The 18,978-nt window shown below is 41.1% G+C and overlaps 1 protein-coding gene across 1 annotated transcript in view; it reads right to left on the bottom strand.

Moving 5' to 3' along the window:
• Window positions 1-2,551: 2,551 nt before the first annotated feature.
• Window positions 2,552-18,978, bottom strand: part of cog7 (component of oligomeric golgi complex 7) — a 17,818-nt gene continuing 1,391 nt past the window's right edge. The window contains exons 5-18 of the mRNA XM_080834852.1: window positions 14,401-14,569; window positions 14,216-14,298; window positions 13,719-13,841; window positions 12,990-13,188; window positions 12,626-12,753; window positions 12,295-12,449; window positions 12,004-12,120; window positions 11,784-11,849; window positions 9,682-9,862; window positions 4,813-4,953; window positions 3,747-3,830; window positions 3,411-3,525; window positions 3,159-3,302; window positions 2,552-3,005 (exon numbers count right to left, since the gene is read on the bottom strand). Of these exons, the coding sequence (XP_080690978.1) occupies window positions 2,842-3,005; window positions 3,159-3,302; window positions 3,411-3,525; window positions 3,747-3,830; window positions 4,813-4,953; window positions 9,682-9,862; window positions 11,784-11,849; window positions 12,004-12,120; window positions 12,295-12,449; window positions 12,626-12,753; window positions 12,990-13,188; window positions 13,719-13,841; window positions 14,216-14,298; window positions 14,401-14,569 (1,869 nt within the window). The 3' untranslated portion in view covers window positions 2,552-2,841. The remainder of the gene's footprint in view (window positions 3,006-3,158; window positions 3,303-3,410; window positions 3,526-3,746; window positions 3,831-4,812; window positions 4,954-9,681; window positions 9,863-11,783; window positions 11,850-12,003; window positions 12,121-12,294; window positions 12,450-12,625; window positions 12,754-12,989; window positions 13,189-13,718; window positions 13,842-14,215; window positions 14,299-14,400; window positions 14,570-18,978) is intronic.

Raw genomic sequence — 18,978 nt, 5'->3', positions numbered from 1 at the left:
ATGAGAGAGAGAAGAGAAAGTGAGAGAGAGGCTAGTCCAGTTTAGTCAAGTGGTTCTGGAAAGGCACAAATATAACAGGGATCTCACAGGGAGTGCTGCTGGTGTGTCAGTGGTGTGAAACAGAAGGAATGAGGTCGGGTGATCTAAGGTAGCCTTCACATCGCTGTTGTTTGTTATAGAAAGGAATGTGAGCAGCTGTCTGTCATTGAGGCTCACAAAAAGAAACGCAGATGTGTGCTGTGGTTTTGCCACGGAGCAGAAATATGTCAGTGATTCCAGAGTCTCTTACTGGCCAGTAACAATGCATTATTTTTTGCCATACACACCTCATTCATTTGATACTGTTTTCAAGTGCATTTGTCTGTCATTTTTGATTCTATTTTGTATTGTTTTTATATCAAGATATTACTTCATAATTTTGCACAAGTTCCATTAAATTGTTCAATCACCAAAATAAATGTTGAAGGTTTCCATGATCAACCACGGTCTCTTTAATAGAAAAGATTTCATGTCTTATTTTAGAAGACATTATGCCTCCCAGTCAGGGTTCATGAAATTGAGGTATTATAAATATTTCAAAGGAAATTTCCCACAAAGAATACTTTGGGAGAAAGCTTCCCCTGTAAACCATGTTGAGTCTTTTTTTCTGTGCATCACGAGATCCACTGAAAACCACCTCACGACTTGTTAGTAGTAAGAAGGTTGAAGTCCCTCTCCCCATCCCTTCCCTTCAGTGCATAGTCCTTTCTCTGGCTCTGATACCATTTAGATTTTGATGAGTGGGAATGGTCCGTGACTGTGCTTTGGTTTCACTTTTTTGTGGTATTCATGTGCCTGCTGTTCTTTTTGTTTATGTTCCTTAGGTTATTTTTTGTTAGTTATGTACTTGAATTAAGAATATGCAATCTGTACCACTATGACCACTGCCACAAATACAGAAAGACTTTATGATTCCATGTACAGACATGATCTATAATTGTGATGCTTATATATATATATATGATTATTCTGATTATGGATTACCATTTAAAACCCCCTGTGCCCTTATAGTACGTCCACTGCACCTACTGTGTGTGCGTGTGTGTGTTTGTAGAATAAGCATGCATGTGTAAGTGCTTAGTGAAGGTCAGACACACACAGGCATGGAACACTTTATTCCATCTGATCAGTCAGACCCAAGTCACAGACCCCAGTACAGTGAGAAGCAAAATGAGGGATTATCATGATGATGATGATGATGGAGAATAGAACGCAACACAAGTATGACAGACACACAGTGCAGGATTCTTGCACCTTACAGAATAAAAGCCCTTGCAACCCCAGTTGTGTATGACCAATAACTGACTAGCTGAGGCGGAATAAGAATAATCAATATGTCATTACACACAGAGTCGGTGATGTATCGCTGCCATTGTTCAGAACCCTGATCAGACAATCCCCACGGCACGCCTGCACAGTAGAGAGCTGTTGAGGTGGAAGAAAGGTCATCTCACGGAGGTGACAGGGGTCATGGGGGATACGATGGATGCTGGAGTTTTATTTTGGAAATGTTGTTAAAGACACAACCATGAATCACCGCGAAGTGTGCATTTCAATGTAATGTTTGTTTTTATCTTTTTATATTTTCCAAAAAAAAGGTTAGGAGAGAGAAAAAAACATATCAATCAAGTTTAAGATGTGTCACCTTCAGAATAATGAGACTTAAAACAGCGGTTATGTACTGAAACTGAAATGGATTTGAACTTGAGGTTCTTGGGAGGGGGGGGGGGGGGGGGGCACCCAGCAGCAAGACAGTATTCATTACTCAGATCACTCAATGCTTTTTAAAAGACATGGAACAACGGAAAATACAAAAACATGGATATGTTAAAATGGATTAAATGTAAAATGTTTTTAAGAACCAATAAAATAATACATTTATGTCATATTTTTAAACATGAGTGTCCAGTTTTCATTTGTCATGTTTCTGACAAAGAGGCATTATGAGGGGAACAGTCTCAATGTTCTTATGTTTGTTGGAATGTTTAAAGTAACGGTTCTTAAAGTAAAGGTTCTTAGGCATGCTTCAGGTAAAATAGCAGGTCGTTTGGGTGGATAATGGATGTAAATAGCCAGCCATAGCAAGAAGGTCCAAGGTTCCAGTGGATTATCTCTTTGACTCATGCATGAATCCAGTAAAGTAAGACAGCACTGCCCCACATGGAGAGAAAAGGGTGGTGCTTATGAATGCAGTGCTTTTATAAATACGATTCAACCACTCTCTCTGACCACATGTGAACAACATGTTTTCTGCTGAAGGTGTACCATTTCTTTTTATTTTTTATAGGTTACTCTTTAACTAATAATTATTGAGTATATTTTACATGTATTCATTTTTACTGGCCAAATGGATTTACTGTGGATTTACACCCTAGGAATCAATCCCGTGACCTTGGGGTAATGGGCCCCTTGCTCTACCAGTTAACCACCAGGAAGAGGAATGAAGATCCATCAATAAGTCAGGGAAGGGGACACATTTATTCATTTTTTAAAACATACAAGCAAAGGAAGGTTAAAATCCCAGTTCTTTTCACAGAATTAAACTTGTTTAACCACAGATATAATAGGAATAGGAGTCATGAAACAAATGAAGAGACATCTAGTTAGACATGATTATCACAGGCTGGAAACACCAGGTGACCGAAGCATGAAAACCCTGTACAGTTTCTGTAGTGTTGACCAGACGTTTAGACAGGGATGCGTCTCGTGGAGTGACTGGACTGAGGAGATAGCGGCCTGTGGTCTGCATGCCATTCCTCCTTTGATCCCTCTATGGTTGCCCGTATTCCTCCAATTTCGTCCTCACTCGATTCCTCTCATGGCCGCGATGGTGGAGGTCAGCCTGCGGGGGAGGGGTTTGGCCATCTGACGGAACTGGTCTGGCTTGGCTCGTAGGAGATTCACAATGTTCTGGAGATTTCTAGACGTTTGCAGGCCCAGCGCATCCATCACATTGCTAAGGTAATCTGGTGATGCCAAAAAACACATACATACATGAGCTCAGCGCAGCACCCTAATTGAACGCTCAAATTCACAACAATTTTGTTTACAAGATGCTAATGCTAGGAATGTAAAAATTGTGTGTATTTTGACTGTTAGGGTGGCTATGTCTACTGTACCAATGTCTGTGGCCAGCTGTTTGGTGGCATGAGGAGTGAGCTCCGGAATTTGAACAATGACATCACAGTAAGTTTGCATGGTTGCCCTGGCAATGGAGCCCAGCCAGTAATCAGCTGTATTCTCCAGCTCTGGGACGTCATCGCCTAGGGCACATCCAAACACAGGACAGTAAGAGTGGAAATAAACATCCCTTTATGTATGTGTGTGTGTGTGTGTGTGTGTGTGTAGATGCTTGTCTACGCGTGTCTTACCCTGCTCAGGTGGATAAGGGAGTTTTCCTGTGTGCAATGCAAGCTCCAGGGCTGGGTCCTCTTGAGTCACAAATGGCTCCAGGTGTAATGGCAGAGACATAATGTACTGGCCAATCTACACACACACACACACACACACACACACACACACACACACACACACACACACACACACACACACACACACACACACACACACACACACACACACACACACACACACACACACACACACACACACACACACACACAATGATCAATTCATAGTAGGACATACTTATACACATCCTTAATTGGTGGGAACATAAAAGGAGCAGGTTTGTGTGTGGATCTTACATTGGTGATGTATTCCTGTGGAGACAGACTAAAAGTGGGGAGGTCATCAGAGAGAGACTCCCCCAAACAGCTGGAACCTTTACCCTGAAACACACACACACACACACACACACACACACAAGTTTAAAGATCACAAGCAAAAGGGTGCACCCTCGCAGCCCGGATCATTCCAAAGGACCCTTCCATCATGTCAGCCATCTCCGTTTCCTGTGGAGTTTACCGTTATTGCAACAGCTGAAGTAATTATTCCATTTCCCATAAAACATCATTTACAACTGATGCATGACTACACAGGATATCCACTCTCCCCTGTCGCAGAGCCAAGTCTTAGGTATCTGCAACATTAGCTGCTCAAGATGATAATTTCCTTGCGATAATGTTAAGAGGATGCGGGGGGGGGGGGGGTTGCTGTAACATGAGCTGGAAATGTGCATTGAAACAGTGTAACCGACATCAGGCTAAAATACACAAGTGAAGTCGCTACACTAAACATGCCTCCGTTTAGACACTTAATCCCCTGTGCGGTCATGCATACGGTGAAGCTGCTCCTGAGAGGGTTCTTGTGGCCAGCTGGATGGCCTACATGTCTTTGAGTCACTCAAACAACAGATAATGTACATCACCAGGTGGAAAGGAGCAGAGAGATTTCTGAATGTGAAATGTGCGTGGTGTGTGCCGATCACACACACACACATACACACAAACACACACACACACGCCGCACGCGCACACACACACTTTACAATAGATTATTATAGTAATTTTAATTTCCTGTTGGTGAGTAGTATTTATACGGCCCAAATGGCAACACATTAATGAATGATTAATGATGGTCGATTAAAGATGTACAAACACCGTCCTAGACATTTTTGAGCCTTTAATGTGCTTACTGAGTGGCATTCATAATCTGGATCCTCCCAAGTGGTTTTGGAATTTAGCCGGCATTGTTTACCACAAGACAGCAACACACAGACACACACAGACACACAGACACACACACACACACTCAGCCACAGACACACACACACACACACACACACACACACTCAGCCACAGACACACTTACCTCGGGTTTGTTGGCGAGGAAGAGCTGCTGTTTGATCTGTAAGAAGACAGAGTCGAAGGCAAGCTGATTGGCCTGCTGGTTCAAGCGTGTAAGAGATGCGCGTGTCTCAGCCAGCAGGCTAGAGTTACCAGTGCCTTTCTCCTACACACACAGACACAGACACACACACACACACACACACACAGACACACACACACACACACACACACACACACACACACACACACACACACACACACACACACACACATTAAATAAGATCAAATCAATGCCCATTTATAGAGCACCTGACACAGAGAAATCACAACTCAAAGAGGAAAAGATCACTACAGCATGAGACCAATGAGAAAGATAAAGATAATGAAATAAATAAAAGCATGTCAAAGTAATACATAGATCAATTAAACAAGGTTATAAATAAGATACACATGTAAATCATCACAATTTTCACACTTACAAAAGACACTTACATACATTTTAAATTCATCCATTCTCTACTATATTTAGAAAGGCCTTTTAACTTATGTCTGCTAACATTAAAAACATCTTTAAAAATGAAATATACTGCTTACATAAGCATTCCCATGCTTTTGAGTTCCAGATTAAAACAAGATGCCAAATTATTCACAAATGATTCCATCTAGTTACCATAACTGGTCATAATAAAGTGCCATCTGTGAGATAATTCTGTCTAGCAGTCATCAAGCCAGGTTGTGAAATAACAGCATAATGAAGATTTCAAATTCTTAAGTGGAAAAGTGGTAAACACTGAAAGTGTCTTGATGTGCAATTGAGCACCATTGGAACCATAAGAGGAAAGCGGAAGTTGCCTCACATCACCAAGATGCTTTGTAGAAAAGTCTTTGCCACAAGCTAAGTATCAAAGGAACATATTAACTGGTAAGAAAGGCCACCATCGTCCAGCAACCACCCCCAGGTGCAGGTGTAGAAGTCCACAAATTTAAGACATTCATAAAACTAGATTCTTTTGGAGGGTCGCAAAAATAAGCCATTTTTTTTTAGAAGAGCCACATTAAAGCATGTATGGAGGTTGCTAATGGTATGGGTAAAGATTTGTATAGTCATATGAGACCGAAATAGAGCTTTTGACCAACACTCAAAGTGCTACATAGGGGCTTAAATGTCACGCTGCCAATGCCTCAGGAAAACGCTCTCAAAGTGAAACATGGCAGTGGGAACATCATGCTGCTGTGGGGATATTTCCCCTCTGCAGGAACTGGGAAACATTTTACAATTGGAGAATGAATGGAAATAAATTCTACACAATATGACAAGAAACCCTGTCACAGTCTGTTGTAAAACCAAGGTTTGGGGAGACAGATTACTTAACCAGTAGGACAATTACCAAAGGCACTAGGCTATAGAAACACTTGGAGTGGCTAAAAAAACAAAAAGTGAATTCCAGAAGCGCTGATTCCAAATTCCTACTGAGAATCTGTGGCAGTGCAATCCAGGACCGCCACCACATCAACCTAGATGATCGATATATATATTATACGAAGAAAAATGGGGGGGAAACACTGCAGAACAGTGTGCAAAGCTGGTACTGTCCCACAGAAAACGTTCAGGCTGTTATTGCAGCAAAGGGGTTCTCTGCCATGTATTAATGTATAGGGGATGATTATCCCGCAAGCCGAGTATATTAGTTTGTCATTTATTTTTTTAAATTTTATTTTAGTAGACAAATAAATATTTAAACCTTTACAAATATACTGCAGAATAAGTCTTCACAATGAAAATACTGAGTGGGAAAATATGTGTAAGTATGTTTTTAAACTGTGAAAATGGTGATGACATTCATGAGGGTTGAATATTTCTGCAAGGCACAGTACACTTGCTAAGATGAGAGTACACAAATGCTAAAGATGAAAGCAACAGCACCCCAACATGCCAAGAACTTGTAAAGCTGTGATAACATTCTTGTATTAAACTATTTCTCAAATGTTAAACATACTTTAAGAAAAATTTGCCTGAGGATGAGGATTGAAATTAGAATTGCTGTCAGAGTATCCATGTTACGTTTCTGAGTCAGCCTCCCTTTTGCACTAAGTGAAACATGATAAGTGAGTCAAGAGATCCACTATAGATAAAATATCTTCTTTCTGACCACCTCAATCACTTGAGCAGGAAGGGAATCAGAGTGTTATGACTTTTTTCTTTAGTGTCTTACCGGGAACTACACCTAAAGCACTGACCGTACAGGAGGACAGCAAAACATTTACACATGGTTTCAAAGTTTGCTTCACCTCTACTAAACTTGTGAACCTGTGTTGGAAATCTGAATGTTGCCTGTAGGCACCGGATTATGGATACAATCAGCGATTTACGAACTATTGGAGAAACTCCTCTGGACATCTGGATAATATTTTCATGTTGATATTTATTTTTTTGCGAGTGTGTGAGAGGTTATGTCCCAATCTAACCGAATAATGTCTCCTCAGTGAGTGTGGACTGTGTGTTTACCTTCAGAGAGAACAGACTGTGTGTTTACCTTCAGAGAGAACAGACTGTGTGTTTACCTTCAGAGAGAACAGACTGTGTGTTTACCTTCAGAGAGAACAGACTGTGTGTTTACCTTCAGAGAGAACAGACTGTGGCTGCGTCTGAATAGTCTTAAATGTAAGAGAGCTGTCTTACAACCTTTGGTGTCTAATCCAGACAGCTGTCAGACAGCTGTCTTGCACGAGGTCATTTTTAAGGGTGAGATTATTCAAAAAAACGTTGTTTACGAACGTTCTTTTATGTCATTAGTATGCTGAAAGAACGTAGGTTACTTACGTAGCTTACGTAGCTAACTTACGTAGGCTCAGAGATGGGCAGTATTTCAATTACTTGTATTTGAAATACTAGTTAATTTGCTTTTGAGTATTTTGTAATTTGTATTTGATAGGGCCAATAAAAAATCAAATGTAATTTGTAACAAAATACTTTAGAGTGGAGTAATTTTGTATTTAAAATACTCAAATTACTTTCTCCAGTGTTTAGGCAGAAGGAGATTTTTTTTCTGTCGGATTCTACCACAAGACCATCTGATCTGCCTGTGAATGTCATTGTTGAATCAGTCAATTTGCCAAAAGTGTTGCTTCTTATGGCCCGCCCCATTTTGGGGCGAAAAGGAAATCACCCCAGATCTCTCTCATTGACTCTCATGTTAAATTATTATTTTTTTCACAAAAAAGGGTTGTGTTCGAAAACTTAGAAAGCTGTCTTGATCCTTGTCAATTTATCTTCATTAGTACACCGACTTAAAGGAGGTTCTTTCAAAGAGCGAATTGAGTTGTTGCACGTTAGCCATCGTGACACAAGGTGACTTGATGAAAGCCGTGTGATGTCCGGGACGCGATCTGGCACTCCGCGCCTGGGCGAGACGCTCCACTTTGTGAATGAGGCGCGCCTCACCTAGGACGCGATCTGGCACTCCGCGCCGCATTGCATAGAGGCAGGGTCCCGGGCGCACATGAGACTCTTAAATAAAGATCTTAGCCTACTATAAACGTTGTTGAGACTCTTTCTAAAGATCTTACTCATTCTCACAGAGACAAAACAAATAGCTACACGGTCATTTATCTGTTTGATGTCACATGTGCGCGCCAGTGTTGTCAATCACATGTGGGCGCCAATGTTGTCAAAGATAATCTGTAACTTGTGGAAGTTGTATTGTTAAACGGTGAGTACTTTGGTAGATTAAAGTGTTAACTTTGAATACAAATGCTAGTACAACTTCTATACGTTATCTGTTAGGTTGTGAGTGTGCAGTGGTAATGTAAGTTGGATTCGTAAAACGTATTTTAGGAAATAAATGACATTGCTTGACATGTAGCTGTTTGTCTCTGTTTTGTTACCGACTTTCAACTTAATACAAATCTCAACAACGTTTATAGTAGGCTACGTTTATTGTTTTGTCTCTGTGACAATGAGTAAGATCTTTAGTAAGAGTCTCAACAATGTTTATAGTAGGCTACGTTTATTGTTTTGTCTGTGTGACGATGAGTAAGATCTTTAGTAAGAGTCTCAACAACGTTTATAGTATGCTAAGATTTAAAAAAAGAGTCTCATCGGCGCGGAGTGCCAGATCGCGTCCTAGGTGAGGCACACCTCATTCACAAAGTGGAGCGTCTCGCCCGGACGCGGAGTGCCAGATTGCGTCCTAGTCCTTACCTGGCATTTACGTATGATGAAAGCACGGTGGGGATAGCCCTCTCGGAAGCCATAGAGATTGCAATGAGAGCCCTGTGGCGGTGGTTACAAACATGAAAAAAAGGATACGGAACCACTGACATGGGCCCGTCATAATAGCCTGCACCTGGCCCGGTGGTTACTACGTTACGCCACTGAATAGCCCAAACCTGAATGTTCTGCTATACCAAATTGTGAGAAAACTGAAAATTCAGAAAAAAAGTATTTCCTGTATTTTAAAAATACAAAATACATGTATTGTATTTTGTTACATTTTCTGGCAACAGTATTTAGTATTTTATTTTGATACATTTATTTGAGGGGTATTTTGTATTTTGTATCAAAATACATTTTGATGTATTTTTGCCCATCTCTGCGTAGGCTAACGTACTGATGTTAGAAAGTTGTCTGACTGACGCCTCTCAAATCACATCAACCATTAATGTCTCCTCAGTGAGTGTGGACTGTGTATTTACCTTCAGAGAGAACAGACTGTGTATTTACCTTCAGAGAGAACAGACTGTGTGATTACCATCAGAGAGAACAGACTGTGTGTTTACCATCAGAGAGAACAGACTGTGTGTTTACCATCAGAGAGAACAGACTGTGTGTTTACCTTCAGAGAGGACAGACTGTGTGATTACCTTCAGAGAGGACAGACTGTGTGTTTACCTTCAGAGAGAACAGCGTCTCCAGCAGGTTGTTGTACTCAGCCATGTTGCTCTGCTGCAGGTAGTTGAACTCCTGCCAGGGATTCTTCTGGCCCCTCCTCTCTGTCACGCCCTCCTGCAGTCCAGTCAGGCTGCGCGGGCTGTACCCCTCCCACAGGAAGTGCCCAGCCCTTGCCAGGATCCTGCCAATCGGATGAAAAAGAACCCATCACCACAACCAATCACACTCAGGTAAAGGAGGGGTTACATAGCAGAACCACTAAATGTCCGGGCGCCATGTTAAATAAACCCTGAAAAATCTTCCAGCAAGTCTGTAAGCAGCTGTTGTCTCGCACAGCTCAGAGCACATGGCAAGGTGGAAGGCGGCGCCATACTGCCACTTTTGATGACCTGGCGTTTCTGAATGAGGGTGACCCAATTTCCCCACTGTACTTCGTAGTGAATAATTGAAACGGGGTGCATTGGCAGGGAATGTCACTGTTCAGTTACGTGACAGCTTTTACTTGATGGGGCAATTTATTTCATGTCTGCCATGTTTTAAATCATTCAGTGATTTCTAACACATCCAGTTTAACCCCGATTAACCTGACATCACTCAGAATGAGCCCCTGGACAGATGTTATGGTGATGTGACAGAAAGTCCTTCTGTTGATTTGACACTCATGAGGACCACACATAATGTCCACACCTCTAGTATTGCATGAATGTCTTGAAAAAAAAATGTGGAAAAGCATGAGATAATCACAACTGCTCAATTATGCATCCAACTTTTTTCGTTCCGACCTACATGACCAGCATTAGAGTGTGAAAGTAACTGAGGTCTTAAAATAATTCTCTGAAAACAAATAAAAAATTTAAGCCTAAAAGCAACTCTCAGCTTCACAGAGCCTAAAATTCACCCAGAAGGCTTTTTACGGACCATATGATATGATTCTGTAAGAGTATGCAAATGCCCTGGGTTAATGGTGAGCACAGACCAAACTGATGTATGTGCTAGGAGTATTTTGAGTACGAGTTTAAAAAATAAATAAAATTGTGTGTGTGTTTGTGTATATATGCATGAGTGTGTGTGAATGTATACACAGATAAGTAAAAACATTATGACCGCTAAGAGACAAAGCAAACAACACTGATTCAGTTTTATCAACTGTCATGAAGGTCTGGGACACAGTAGCGAACAATCTATTTTTTCGTAGTTGGGTTCACTGGGTTGAATCATCTCCAAATGAGCTGGTTTGTGGAATGCTCGTGGTCAATAGTACTATCAGCAGTGGTCTGAGGAGAGACAAACTATGGTCTGGCAATAGGGGTGTCACAAAAACCGATACTTCGGGACACTAACTAATGGAAGTGGGCTTCATTATCAGTCAGATATGTCGCAGAGGAAAGTCAGTACGGAACTATTTTGAATTTTAATAGTGAAAGTGGTACATGCAAATGCATGGTAAATTCTGGTAACAGTATCTGTGGTGTAAATGTCACGATAGAACTCGAGCTGACGCAACACGGCGATGCAGCAGGGAACTGATTCTGATCTGTGCACCATCCTAAGAGAGACCCTAAACATTCACAATATAATTGAAGTTCTACTGAAGATGGCAGAAAGGTCTTTCAGCTTCTTGAGATGTTAAGACATAGCCTACCTGAGGAACAGTATGACAGAGGTTAGCTCTAATAACAAGATTGGCTTGAGTGAGTATTCATAAAGACTGAAATCGATATGTAGAGAGTTTTGAGGGAGTTTGATGCACTGTAAGGTAGGCTGAGTTTCATTCTTGTGTTAAACCAAGGTTAGGTTACTGTTGGTGCGCATCATTATTAATAATCATCATTAATTAGTTAGTGATCAAGAAACACATTTGCTTCAGTAGGCCTAATCATCTAATCAAGGTTTATTATTAACGTTTATTCTTTCTTTCTTGGCAACTCCACCAGCTCCAGATACCACATGACACCCTCAGATGTCTTGTTGACTCCATGCATTGGCAGGTTAGAACTGTTTAAGCAGCATGTAAAGGCTCAACAGGTGACCATAAGGCTTTGGCTCATTGGTGTATGTGTGTGTGTGTGTGTGTGTGTGTGTGTGTGTGTGTGTGTTCTTACTTATTGGAAAGTTGCTGTTCAAAGGCTCCACACTGTCTCAACAGGTCTCCACATGTGGCTATAATTCTGTATAGAAATCACAACACACATCAGTAAACAAACCACAAATAAACATGTAGAATCACCACACTGTATATGTGTTTGTGTTTGTGTTTGTGTGTGTGTGTGTGTGTGTGCATATGCACATTATGGTGTGGAGGCTGTTTCTAGCCATACACACCTGACAGAGTTCTGGAAGGCTGTCCAGTCTTCAGTGAACACTTCTGAGGTGGGTTGGTCCTCCAACTTGTACTTCTTTCTGATTGACTGCAGAGTGACTGAAAAATCAGACACATACCTAAAGAAAAAAGAGAAAGAGGGAAGATAAATAGATATATAGATAGATAGATAGATGGATGGATGGATGGATGGATAGAAAACATTGAGAAAACTTGTGAACATGGAATCCTTGCGCCTAGTATGAAGACAGGGAAGGAGGACAAGGTTCCTGTGTGTTTCATGTGGTTCTTACTTGCTAAAAAGCGCTCGCAGGGCCCGAATGAGACCACACACACCCAGGCCATCTGTGAACTTCACACAGCGGTCAGCAGCGGCCGCAGCCAAACCAAACACTTTCTGCACGGAGTGTGTGAGCTCCAGAACACAGTCCAGCACCTCACCCCTCTCCTGTGAACACACACAGGACGCACATACACAGAGTTTAATGTACTATTCATAAATACATTTGGGAATATAGATATATATTTCTATATATATATATATAATATTATATATGTATGTGTGTGTATGTATATACACAATGTGTGTGTGTGTGTATGTGTGTGTGTGTGTGTGTTACTCACCAGTGGTACAGCACTGAGCTGAATGAGTAGATTAGTCTCTTCCAGCTCTCCATACTGCAGCTGGTAGGCTTTGTATGGCGCATACACACAAGACACCAGCTCCCCCACCTTCAGTAAGTTACACTCCGCTAAAAATGACACACAAACATGCAAGCACACACAACCATCAGATAAAATATGTGGTCCAGCTGGCTGCATTCCAACCGATTTATTTCTCCCCCCTCACACGCACAAATGTGAACATATCTGATAATGGGTTAGATGATAACATCTTGAAAGGAAACAACACACTTCATAGATAAGGCACAGGACACACAGGCACACACACACACACACACACAGGACATCAACAACACGTGTTTACCCAGATGAGGCAACATGGCTGTCTCCAGGCTACGGCTGAAGTTCGCTGCGGTTTGGTGGAGCTCTAACAGGGTGTCCAGGCGATCTTCTCCTGGGCAACCCTTAAGCTCCACTGCTATGCACTCTGGGATGGATGGCACCATAGCGCTGAGAGTTTGGATCATCAGTACGGTCACAACCTCATATGGATTTCTGAAGACCTTCACACATACACACAATGTATTATTTCAAAAGTCTGCAAGTACTAGCACTGTGCATTTCATTCCATGGAAAGTGTATAAATGTATGTCAATGTGTATACATGTTTGTATACCACTATCGGGAGATCGTTCAGCAATCAGAAGGTTGCTAGTTTGTTCCCGACTCCCCCTAACCAGGTGTCAGAGTGTCCTTGAGCAAGACACTGAACCCCCAACCTTAAATAGTAGCCTCTGCCATCAGTGTGTGAATGGGTAGATGTCTGAAGCATGAATCTCTGAAAGTGCTTGGAGTGCTCTTTGAGTAGAAACATGCTGTATAAATTCAGTCCCTTTACTGTGCACTGTGTTCACTGCCACTATAATGGATGGTGATGATGACAATATTGTTGTTGTTGTTGTCATGCAAGGTTAGAGTGAGAGTGTGTGTGTATCCATGAGTGACCCTTCTGTATGTGCATACCTGGCAGCAGCAGTAAGGCTATGCCAGCAGGAGTGAGAGTGTGTGTGTGTGTGTGTGTGTGTGTGTGTACCTGACTGCTCCACTGCAGCTGAGAGTGCCATGTAGACAGCAGTGTATCATAGAACTCTGAGAGCTGCTGCTTCAGACGGGCATCACTCTGACACAGTCTCTCCCACACTGACAACAACTGCACCTGAAAGACATACACACACACCCATTAAAGACACGTTACAATCTGAGCACTATGCACATCCTTCTGTTGTCAGCTGGGTGCTAGTTGGAACGTTGTGTTAGTTGTAAGTTGAAGTGCTCGATTAGTTGCATTCTTTTTTCAATTTCAAATTCATTGCAAAAATGAACGTATTCATTTTAACAGTGCTAAAAAAAACATGAACATAAATTGTCTGCGCGTGTGTGTGGGTGTGCGTGTGCGTGTGCGTGTGCGTGTGTGTGTGCGTGTGCGCGGGTGCGTGTGCGTGTGCGTGTGCGTGTGCGTGTGCGTGTGTGTGTGTATGTGTGTGCGTGTGCGTGTGCGTGTGTGCATGTGTGTGCATGCATGTGTCTTACCTTATGACACTTGTAGTAATATGCCAGCAGCTGTGGCATTCTGTCCATCTCACTGAAGACTTTCACAAACAGTTTGGCTTGGTCTGTGTGGGCACAGAAATATGCAAATAAGCACACAGTACTACACCCATAACTCTGTGTCACACTGATGAAAAACACTGGAGAAGACAGTAGTGCCCTCTTACCTATGGACAGAGAATTGAAAGTGGCCACAATCTGAGGGCTCGCCAGTGCCTCCAGACGGTTCTTCAGAGCCTCCAGCTGGACACACTTATCACTGTAGTCGGGCGTGTCCACCAGCATTGTCAGGCTGCCCTGCATTGCTGCTAGTTTGCTGGAAATTAAAGCCACATCCTACACAAACACACACACACACACACACAGACACACACACACACACACACACACACACACACACACACACACACACAATCACACAATTTTATGACCATATGTTTTTGTTCTCACATGAAAGTGTATGTGTTACACTTTTGACCTCTTGAAAAGTAACACATTCTTGATGTGGCCTCTAACCAACATAAAACACCCCACCCCACACACACACATACAAACTCAGTGGTCAAATACAGATGAGGCCTGCAGTGTTTTTAGTTACTGTGGCTTTTCTTTTATGTCCTTATCTCACAAAACACATTGAGCTGAGCTCATAATAGCTGACAGGTTTGAGGGGCCACAGGAGCTAAGATCCAGTATTCAATAAGAGGAGTAGCGCGCGATGCGAGTCTCCTCACCTGGTGAATGAGACGCACATTGCATGCAATCTGAGGCGTAGCGCACGAAGCGAGTCGCTCGAGGCGCATAGCCTATACTATAAACTTGGTTGAGACGGAGCACATAGCCTACTATAAACGTGGTTGAGACTCTTATTAAAGCTCTTACTCATTCTCGTGGTTGAAAGTCGGTAACAAAACAGAGTCGGTAACAAAACAGACAAATAGCTACACGGTCAAGCAATGTAATTTATTTCTTAAAAGTTATTGATAGAAATAGAAAATACACACTCACAAAAACACGCGAAGACGTGTAAATCACCCTGTCCATTGTCTTTGAGGTTTGTCCCTGGCCATTGTCTGGCCATTGTCTTTACACCTTTGACTGAGGTGCCCCAATGTGTTTACACCTCTCTCATCAATATGCATAGTGCTCTAGGTGAAGAATAGTGTCACTTTCTATGTGACTTATTATTAGTATAGAAACAACAAACCGTTTCTGAATGCTAACTCACCTATGTGGACCAACACCTCTGTTTACAAGGTTCAGAGTAAAAAAGAAAACTTCCAAAATATGTACAATGTGTTTTTGTTCAAAGTCTGAGCACCTCTAAAACAAGATTCAATTTTAGTGTCTTTAGATTTAATTTTAATAAAACACTTTTTAATAGGCTACATTCTTTTTACCGCCATTGTATTATGGCTGAGGTGTTCTAGACCAGAGTATTCATTCATTCATTTTAATAAAACACTTCCTTTTACTGCCATTGTATTATTGCTGAGTTGTTCTAGTGTATTCATATCTATATCTGCTTATTTAAAATTGTTGTCCCTGTTCATTGTATTCATATCATACCATGCCTCTTACCTCATATTCATTGTATATCATATTATGCCTCTTACCTCATATTCATATATCTTATCATGCCTCTTACCTCATATTCATTGTATCATATCATGCCTCTTACCTCATATTCATTGTATATATATATCTTATTATGCCTCTTACCTCATATTCATTGTACTTATATCTTATTATACCTCTTTCCTCATTCATAACTTCTATTGCTACCTTCACATGTACTCCTGCATCAGCACTTTGCATATACCTATATCATATCTGCACTAATGACCTACCTCATATTCATTGTATATATATACAGCCGCGGAAAAAATTAAGAGACCACTTCAAAATTATCAGTTTCTCTGGTTTTACTATTTATTGGTATGTGTTAAAGTAAAATGTACATTTTAGTTTTATTCTATAACCTACTGGCAACATTCCTACCAAATTTCAAATAAAAATATTGTCATTTAGATCATTTATTTGCAGAAAAATGACAATTGGTCAAAATAGCAAAAAAGATGCAGTGTCTTCAGATCTCGAATAATGCAAAGAAAACAAGCTCATATTCATTTTTAAACTACACAATACTAATGCTTTAACTTAGGAAGAGTTCAGGAATCAATATTTGGTGGAATAACCTTATATTAAAATCACAACTTTCATGTGTCTTGGCATGCTCTCCACCAGTCTTTCACATTGCCGTTGGGTGACTTTATGCTACTCCTGGCGCAAGAATTCAAGCAGCTCGGCTTCTTTTCATGGCTTGTGACCATCCATCTTCCTCTTGATCACATTTCAGAGTTTTTTTTATGGGATTCAGGTCTCGAAATTGGGCTGGCCATGACCGGGTCCTGATCTGGTGATACTCCATCCACACCTTTACTGGCCTGGCTGTGTGGCATGGAGCATTACCCTGCTGGAAAAAAACACTTCTCAGAGTTGGGGAACATTGTCAGAGCAAAAGGAAGCAAGTTTTTCTTCCGGGACAACGTTGTACTTTGCCTGGCTGAGGTTTGTAAAAGACCATAAGGATTGAACCAAAGCGGACTGGAGGGTCTCCTAGTTCGTCTTCTCTGATGAGTCCAATTTTCAGCTTTGCCCAACACATGGTCGTCTGATGGTTAGACGGAGACCTGGAGAGGCCTACAAGCCACAGAGTCTTGCACCTACTGTGAAATTGGACTCATCAGAGAAGACGTACTAGGAGACCCTCCAGTCGGCTTTGGTTCAATCCTTATGGTCTTTTACAAACCTCAGCCAGGCAAAGTACAACGTTGTCCCGGAAGAAAAACTTGCTTCCTTTTGCTCTGACAATGTTCCCCAACTCTGAGAAGTGTTTTTTCCAGCAGGGCAATGCTCCATGCCACACAGCCAGGCCAGTAAAGGTGTGGATGGAGTATCACCAGATCAGGACCCTGTCATGGCCAGCCCAATTTCGAGACCAGAATCCCATAAAAAAAACTCTGAAATGTGATCAAGAGGAAGATGGATGGTCACAAGCCATGAAAAGAAGCCGAGCTGCTTGAATTCTTGCACCAGGAGTAGCATAAAGTCACCCAACGGCAATGTGAAAGACTGGTGGAGAGCATGCCAAGACACATGAAAGTTGTGATTTTAATATAAGGTTATTCCACCAAATATTGATTTCTGAACTCTTCCTAAGTTAAAGCATTAGTATTGTGTAGTTTAAAAATGAATATGAGCTTGTTTTCTTTGCATTATTCGAGATCTGAAGACACTGCATCTTTTTTGCTATTTTGACCAATTGTCATTTTTCTGCAAATAAATGATCTAAATGACAATATTTTTATTTGAAATTTGGTAGGAATGTTGCCAGTAGGTTATAGAATAAAACTAAAATGTACATTTTACTTTAACACAAACCAATAAATAGTAAAACCAGAGAAACTGATAATTTTGAAGTGGTCTCTTAATTTTTTCCGCGGCTGTATATATCATATCATGCCTCTTACCTCATATTCATTGTACTTATATCTTATTCTCTTACCTCATATTAATTGTACTTATATCTTATTATGCCTCTTACCTCATTCATAACTTCTATTACATGTAGGCCTACTCCTGCATCAGCACTTTGCATATCATATCTGCACTAATGACCAACTATTACTGCCAATGTTACTACTGCTCATACCCCATATATCTTGTACTGTCATATCATACTGTATACATCCCATCTATCTATTTTTATATTACCAATATAGAATAGCCTACTCTACACTCTTGAATCTGTACTTCTGGTTAGAATCTGTTGCCTCAATACTTGTACTCTGTGCACTAACAATAAAGTTGAATCTAATCTAATCTAATTTTCTTGACCTCTTGATTTTTGGGGAAGTTAATGTGTAATGCTGACCACAACCCCCTGTGTGATGTCACATGTGTACGCCAGTGTTGTCATTTGCGTCATGTTATCATTGTCAACTTGTGGGAGTTGTATTGTTAAACGGTGAGTACTTTGGTAGATCAAAGTGTAAACTTTGAATACAAATGCTACTACAACTTCTATACATTATATGCAAGGTTGTGAGTGTGCAGTGGTAATGTAAGTTTGATTCGTTTTCGTTTTTTTCGTGGAAATAAATGACATTGCTTGACCGTGTAGCTATTTGTTTTGTTTCTTTAAAGAAATAAATGACATTGCTTGACCGTGTAGGTATTTGTTTTGTCTCTGTGAGAATGAGTAAGAGCTTTAATAAGAGTCAATGCAATGCGCGCAATGCGCCTCGAGCGACTCGCTTCGTGCGCTACGCCTCAGATCGCATGCAATGCGCGTCCAGGTGAGGCTACTCGCATCGTGCGCTACTCCTCTTATTGAATACTAGCTCTTACCTGGCCACAGGCAAGGTTTAGTGAAGTTACAGGTTCACACAGGTAGTATGGGTTAATGATACACATCTGTCACCAGACACACCCCATTTGCACCCTATTTAATGAAGTTATATGGTATTTAAGATCCAGGAGTAGGTCATTCAATTTGTCATGATGGCTGTCTCAGTAAACATAACTAGCACTTGCTTTCTGCTTATTATTTATTTTATTTATTTAGCTTAACTTTTTTTTACTGATGACAAAAGATTTCCATCTTAAGTGAGCCGATTTAAACTGAGTGTTATATCTGCCTGAGGACATCATGTCATATACATCCGGCATTTAGCAGCATC

Source organism: Sprattus sprattus (genome assembly GCF_963457725.1).
Source record: "Sprattus sprattus genome assembly, chromosome: 3".
Taxonomy (NCBI): Eukaryota; Metazoa; Chordata; class Actinopteri; order Clupeiformes; family Clupeidae; genus Sprattus; species Sprattus sprattus.
This window is presented reverse-complemented; position numbering and strand designations above follow the sequence as displayed.